General features: G+C 35.1%; 1 protein-coding gene across 1 annotated transcript; it reads right to left on the bottom strand.

Moving 5' to 3' along the window:
• Nucleotides 1-3233: 3233 nt before the first annotated feature.
• On the bottom strand, nucleotides 3234-4133 carry ora6 (olfactory receptor class A related 6). The gene has a single exon (XM_016517356.1). The coding sequence runs from the start codon at nucleotides 4131-4133 to the stop codon at nucleotides 3234-3236; it is 900 nt and encodes a 299-aa protein (XP_016372842.1).
• Between the last annotated feature and the right edge of the window lie 4121 nt (nucleotides 4134-8254).

Here is an 8254-nt window from a genome sequence, read left to right as displayed (position 1 = left end):
TGCTTCATGCGAACCAATAACACACACACATGCTGATCCTCGCAGCCTCCTCATCCAATCAGGAGAGCACGAGTGTGCAGCACGCTCTGCGTCCGAGCGGCAGCGCGAGAGCGCGTTATTAATCATAAACACTGGAGCATCATCGCTCTGTCTGTCTGAAGTATCTGAGCACTTCTAAACGTGTGAATGGCACTGCATTAGATTACAAGAATATACTCTGTTTTTGCTCTTACAGAACATTTGAACATGCTGCTGCTTCCCATACGGAAATTTAATTTATGACATATATTGCCCTATATATCAAACATGATATTGCCATATATTTACCTATAAGGCCATATATAATTTTCACATATGTTCATTCTCTGAGTTTAAACCCTCATAAGAAAAGTTATTTTTTTATGATATTATATGTAGCAATCATATATGCAACTTTATATTTAAACAAAATATATTTAAAAAGATGTTTATATATATATATATATATATATATGTATATACAGTACTGTGCAGAAGTCTTCGGCCATTAGTATTTTTATTACAATTAATGGCAAAAGGAATGTTTGGAAGTGTGAACTGATATTTCCTCCTGACACACTACAGCAAAAGATAGAAATAACTGACTTACAACCATTTATTTGTTGGTGAAAATACTAACGGCCGAAGACTTCTGCACAGTACTGTATATATACACACTGTATATTACACATACATTTATATGTTAGTAGATAAAATTGTTCCAATTTAGGTTTCATACATTATATTTTTATGTAATATGACAATACATTTCATATATGTACTTGCGTATGGGTTTTACTGGCGGTGTACTACAGCATGAATACTGCTGGCTTTTGGCAAACATCTAATGTTCCTCATCTGTACGTCACATTGGAGAACAGCATCTGCTGAATGTAAGTTCTGGATCTCTTACAGTCCAGCCTCATCTGGGTTCTCGGGGTCTGGAGTCCCTCCTCTCTGAGTAACAGGGAATGCTCTCAGAGCGTTCTGGCAATGTTCTCTCAAAGTCATGTTCTTCTAGTAACATTAACAGAATGTTTGTTTAAAGTTATCTGATGCACAAAAATGCATTATACGTTGTTCGTGAAGCTTTTTTCTGAAATGTTTCAGTTGGACAGTTTGTCTAACTTTTGAAAATTTTTTACTTGTTTCAGAATGTTCAGAGAACATTTAAAAAGTAGCATTCCAATGATGTTTGCAAAATGATACAATGAATTGTTTCCATGATGTCCGTACATTGAAGTCCATTATATGGAGAACAATCCTGGAACGTTTTCCTCAAAAACCTTCATTTCTTCGCGACTGAAGACAGAAAGAGATGAACATCTCAGATGACGTGGAGAAGAGTAAATGATCAGAGCAGTAACTCCTGAGAAGACTGAAGATGAAGCAGCCTGATGAAGTGTGCTGGTGAAACTGCTCCGATGATTGAGATGTGTTGATTGTTGAAGGTCACACACATCTCCAGATATGACTGTCAGAACACAGAAAATCACCGCTCACTTTCACTTTCAGTCAGAGAGCAGGGCTGCACTAACAGAAGACTAGCCACTTTGGTCACAGAGTCAAAAACATGTTTCCATATGAACAACGCATTCAACACTAGAACAGAAGCAAGAGACTCCGACTGAAAGCTATTGTTTAGTGCACACGCTCACAAGCTAAATCCTGCTTCACTTCACACCTTCGAGTCAATTCAGTTATATTTTAGAAGTAAAACACTTTATCCATGAATACAAGTGATGCCAAAGCAGAATATTCAGATCACATGTTAACAAATGTTTCGATTGCATTGGTTTAATGATTAAATATGAAGCATATGAAAGACACAAGGGCAATAAATGATGCGATGGGTGAGTTATTATGCTTTAATCGAACCTGTGAACTATGAGAGTGATAATGCTTAACTCCTTACAGACGGTCCACAGTTATAGAGTCATGAGAATACATCACAACACACAGAAATCAGTGTTTATTAGCACTGCACAGAAGCATCAGGTGCGGGAAGATCAAAACAAGAAATTATATTGCACAATAATTCATATTTTTTTGCAATGTGACCATCTTAAGCTGTATAAATGAACATGAATTAATAATGAACAATAGCAAATCTCTAATTGGATCTCATGTACACTAAAATAAAAAAGGTAGCATCTAAATTAACTGGATTTTTTCCAATCAAATTATTATTTGGCATCACCGAATCAACCTAAAATACATTCATTTATACCAACACTCTTATTTATGAGTTAAATCAGGTGCATTGCTCTTTAAGCTGTCGATCGCAGGTTACCATGCATTTTTTCCCAGTGTAAATCAAGGATCTGGATCATATTAACTGGATTAATAACCGTTCATAATATGCTGAATGAGAAGGAAAACAATGATATTTAACAGCTATGGGACATTTGATAAATTCCTGATTATGTTCAGTTCTTTGCATGTATCTGTGTGTAAATGTACATACCAGGGTTATTCTAGTTTACTAAACCTAAAAAATACATTTTCATTACTTGAACTAAAATAAATGTTAACTAAAATAAAGAACTGTATTATTATTATTATTTATTTTATTAAGTCAACATTCCATTTTCATTTATTACCTTGATGCACTAAAATAAACACATATATATTATGCAAACAAAAACTTTTATTTTGGATGCAATTAATTGTTTGACAGCACTAATATATATATATATAATTATACAAAATGACTAAAACAACTATAACAAATATAAAAATCTAATTCAAAACCTTAACAAAGAATGATAATAATATCTCAATGTACTAAAATAACAAAAAGTAAAATAAATTATATTATTTAAATGTTAGAGAACTTTAATTTGGATATTTTGTATTAAACTAAGAGTAAAGGATTTTTGGAAACACTTTACTTAAAGCCTTTATGTATAATGCATTATAAAGGGTTGTTAAAGGGAATAATGCATTATAATTATTCATAATGTGCGGTGTAATACATTATATCTTGTCGTAAATAAGTATAACCGAATTTTAAATGCATAGTGTAACAATGACTTGATAAGTGTTACAATGTATCAACTGTAGAAGGTGCATCACAAGGCTTTAAGTAAAGTGTTACCAGATTTTTTATGCAGATTGTTGTGGCTTTATTTGAACCTTTTATGTTATTGTTTTGTATGCAAAGGTCACAGTTCTCAAAACACTTCTGAAACTAGCAATCTAATCAGAAGCTTTCAGCTCATGCAGCGCTTCACGCTGAACAGGTTGTTGCCTATTCCATAGACATACGGGCTGACTGTGGTGTAAAACGTGGTGAGGAAGAACTCCAGCTCTGACCACAGTGTGAAGGAGTGCGGGTCCCACAGCAGATGCAGGATCAGATAGACGGTCCAGTTGAGCTGGAACAGAGTCATGGCCGCAAGGATGGCCTGCGTGCTGCGCTGGAAGCCAGATCTCCTGGGCCGCTGCTGGGACGTCTGCGATGCCTGTCGGGCCCTCACCGTCTTCTGCTGAGTTATTAAGATCCTGACGATCATGCTGCTCGTTATTGTGACTATCAGCAGAGGCAACAGGTTGCACACCAGAAGGAAGGAGTACTTGTAAACGCGGTTGCGAGTCGGGCACCTGGTTAACGAGCACTGGAAGAAATCGACCGGACAGCCCTGAGACGAGGAGTTCTGGTGACTCCAGTCCAGGTTAATGAGAAGCGTGGGCAAGCCGAAGACCAGAGCCACTGCGCCGCAGAAGACAGAGAGAAGCACGGCCGAACGCAGACTGTCCATGAAGACGGGCCGGCTGACCCGCGTGTGCACGTCCCGCAGCTTCTGATAGCGGTAGATGCTGATGAGGACCGTGAAGAGGATGCTGGAGATCTCCCCGAGGATGGTGAGGAACTTCAGGCCTCTGCAGCTCCAGACGCTGATCCTGCGAGAGGAGCGCAACAGCAAGATGTCGTAGACGTCCACGATCACGATCTCCTCCAGATTCGCCGCGGCCAGCCCGAGGAGAAAGATCTCGAAGGACTTCAGGCGAGGCGTCTGTAGGAGCGAGATAATCAGGACCGTGTTTCCTACAACGCCGATGACGGAGATGACGATCCTCAGAGCCAGAAGGTCCACGTAAAAGCCCTCCATGGCTCGACCGATGCGTTCTGCAGCAGATCTGGAGCCGCTTCTGCTCCAGCGGATCAACGTTTCTGTCATATCCCTGCATCCTGCTTAATTGGAGCTTAAGGAGGAGAACGGTGTAATTGATGCCTTAGAGCTTTGGTGTCCTTCATCTGGTGACGAGCAGGCGCTCAGGCTTAATTTCTCCATGGAGTTTGGCCTCACATCTCCATCACGGACTTGATGATTGACAATAAACAGCGGCTTCCAAGCAGAGCTGCTTTCATTATTTTTAATTAAAAACATTTTGCTGCGTCACACATTTGTATGACAGGTAGAATAACCTCATTAACAGATCTCTCTCTCAATCAAAACTACATTAAGAAAATCTTTATTTCAATCTAAAGTTTTACACAGTTATTCATAATAATACAAAGGTGCTTGTAGATGCTTTTGGTTTTTATGGCAACCTCACATGATTTGGTGATTTAAAAAAAACAACAATGTAATGAAAGAAGTCTCTTCTGCTCGGCTGCATTTATTTGATCAAAAATACTGTAAAAAATGTGAAATATTATTACAGTGTAAAACAGCTGTTTTCTATGTGAATATGTGTTAAACTGTAATGTATTTCTGTGATGCGCAGCTGTATTTTCAGCATCATTACTCCAGTCTTCAGTGTCACATGATCTTCAGAAATCATAATAATATGCTGATTTGCTGCTCGAGAAACATTTCTGATTATTATCAATGTTGAAAATAGATTTATTTATATTTTTATTCATCTGTGATGCATTAAATTGATTAAAAGTGACAGTAAAGACATTTATAATGTTAGAAAAGATTTCTATTTCAAATAAATGCTGCTCTTTTGAACTTTCTGTTCATCTTTGAATCCTGAAAAATACAATGTATCAGTTTCCTCACAAATATTTCAACATTGATAATAATCAGAAATGATTCTTGAGCAGCAAATCAGCATATTAGAATGATTTCTGAAGATCATGTGACACTGAAAAAAAAAAGATTAAAAAAAATCTTTATTTTTTAAAAATGTATGTTCCACCTAAATGACCACAATCTGGTTATATCTTCATATATAGCTAGAATGATTCTCTGCCCAGCCATGAATTATGATTATAGTTATCCAATATTACCACACCTTCTAGACAAATTTATAATGGCAACAACATTTCTCACTAAAATATTAATAGTTATGATAGCTTAGTATTTGTCACCACTGACATTAAACCCAATGACAGACAAATTGTGAAAGATGCCATATTAATGTATTATGATTTATAACATTATCAGAGCTGGTAGATTACTTACAAACTGTAGTCCGCTACTGATTCCAAATTACATGACAAACATTATTCCGTTACATTACACATTTTAGGTAATATAATCAGACTACTTTTAGATTACTTTTGATCTACCGTGTTTATCACATTGATTTAAATAGGATAATCTTGTTCCACATTGATATAAAAATGCAAAGAGTAAGAAAATATATTCCATTGTTTGTTATTAACATCATGAAGTGCATTACGTCAAGGTTTAGCAAACTGGAGTTCGTGAAGGAACTGCAGCGGGTTTGTGAGTTTAATGAAAAGCTAATAATTAAATCATAAAAATGTTAAAAAATAACAACAATCAAAATAAAACACTTACTAAAAAAATTATATTTTATAAAGGAACATTTTCGTTCTCGTGAAGGAACTGCAGCGGGTTTGTGAGTTTAATGAAAAGCTAATAATTAAATCATAAAAATGTAAAAAAAAAATAACAACAATCAATATATAACACTTACTAAAAAAATGATATTTTATAAAGGAACATTTTCGTTCGGGGGGAACGAAGAAACAAGTGTAATATCCCTTAATAAATTGTCAGGTTTTATGGTAAAAGTTGGAAACTTTTGGAAACGTGACAAAAAATGAACTCGCGTGCTGCATTAACTAGTAACGATCAAAGAAAACGAATATGATGCATATCTTTACTGTAGAAGACTGTGAGACATAAATAGTGTACTGTAAGAATAACTACATTATATAACATCTCTCTTCTCTTCAGGAAAACACTGCAAGCAGCTCAGAGTCAATGGCTTGTAAGTCTCTTTTCTTTATTTGAGTTTGTTGTGCTCACTGAGGCATTATGGGATGGTTTTCTGTGAAAAGCACAAATAATATGCAAACACAATTGACTTGTAAGATACAGTATATTTACTATACACAGTACGCATGTCTCTGAATATATGCATCATTTTATGCTTAGTTTAATTAAAAATAAAACCAATGACGAATCCATCAACATAGCTAGAATACAGACGTTTATTTGTGTTAATATGCTGTACTGCAGTAAAAGACACTGATGGCACACTGAACATATACCAGATATCAAGAGTTCAAATCCCCAAATCAGAGCTTCTCTGTTAAAACGCTGCATTTTCTGCCCGGTGTTTTGCTTAGTTTTTGTGATCTGGCAACCATGCGCACGCGCTCTCGACAAAAACAGGACAAGCTTGACTAAATATGATGATAACTAAAAAATACATCTGACACAGGACTAAGACTAATTTAAAAGAATATTCTCAGAAGATGTGAGATGTTCTGGAGGCTTGTGAAGATCATTCCTCCGCTGAGGAACAGTGAAAGTAAAGCTTCTGGAAACAAACGCTCCTCAAAAGATCCTGAGGATCAGATTTGAGACTCTAAAACATGATTGATGGAGAATCAAGTAAAGCTGAGCTGCTTCAGTCCAGTAAGTGTTCATCTGGAGATATTACTGCAGTTATTCTGACCTTTACTTGATCAAAATCAGTCAAGATTTGACACGAGAAGCTCCAGCTCCAGTTACACTAAAAGAGCTTTGACTGGATAAAACACTCTAAACGATCAATCTGTTTGGTGTTTAGTGGTGAAGAGACGTTTGCTCAACGTAGTCCTGCAATCTTTCACCAAGACGATGAAGACGAGGCCTGTGTTAGTTGTCTGTCATTTATAAATCACTCACTAATTAATCTCTCAGGCTGGAAAACATCTCAATAACTCATAACCAGATTGATCTTAATGCTTTCATCCTGTAAAGTTTGTAAATTATGTGGATTCTCATATTGAAATGGCCTCAGAATTGAGTTGATATTATGGCTTTGTGCTTAAATAAAATGTAAATCCATGTAAATGTTGTGGTCCTTTCATTGTCCTGCCTTTATAAATGTAATTACACTTTTTTTAATGGAAGTTAAACATGAAACATACTGACAGAAAATGATCTCGGCACGTAAAATCAGGCATGAAGACAACAATCTCATTTTTAACAAAAACTGCAGATTGGATTGGATTAAATAGTCATTTTAAAAATGCATTTGTGTTTATACATTACAGTATGAACAGGCTTAGCATTAGCAATGCTATAAATGATATGTTGTGTGTGTCAAAATGTCATTTCCATACCTAAAATACATATTTTACAGTCCCTGTTATCTACTATAAAGGCTCTACTTTTATTTGTATACACAATAAAACAAAATATTGTGCTTTTGTAAAAAAAAAAGAAAACAAACAGGCTGCGCTTTCTGCCGTCTTGGTTTTCAAGAAATTGTTTACGGATCGTGTCACAAAAATGAAACGAAACTTTACGCACAGTTTGTTACGACTGTGTTTTAGTGCCACGTAAAAAAATAAAAATAAATCTACAATTCAGATCGTAATACTTTGAGAAAAAAAGTCACAATTATGAGAATTAAGTCAAAATATTTTGAGAATAAAGTCAAAATTACAAGAATTAAATCAAATATTTTGAGAATAAAGTCAAGATTACAAGAATTAAGTCGAAATATTTTGAGAATAAAGTCAAAACGACAAGAATTAAGTCGAAATATTTTGAGAATAAAGTCAAAATTACAAGAATTAAGTCAAAATATTTTGAGAATAAAGTCAAAATTACAAGAATGAAGTGAAAATATTTTGAGAATAAAGTCAAAATTAAAAGAATGAAGTCAAATATTTTGAGAATAAAGTCAAAATTAAAAGAATTAAGTCAAAATATTTTGAGAATACAGTCAAAATTACAAGAATTAAGTCAAAATATTTTTAGAATACAGTCAAAATTACAAGAATTAAGTCAAAATATTTTGAGAATAAAAA

Source organism: Sinocyclocheilus rhinocerous, unplaced genomic scaffold (genome assembly GCF_001515625.1).
Source record: "Sinocyclocheilus rhinocerous isolate Xijiao unplaced genomic scaffold, SAMN03320098_v1.1 scaffold2764, whole genome shotgun sequence".
NCBI classification, from domain to species: Eukaryota; Metazoa; Chordata; class Actinopteri; order Cypriniformes; family Cyprinidae; genus Sinocyclocheilus; species Sinocyclocheilus rhinocerous.
This window is presented reverse-complemented; position numbering and strand designations above follow the sequence as displayed.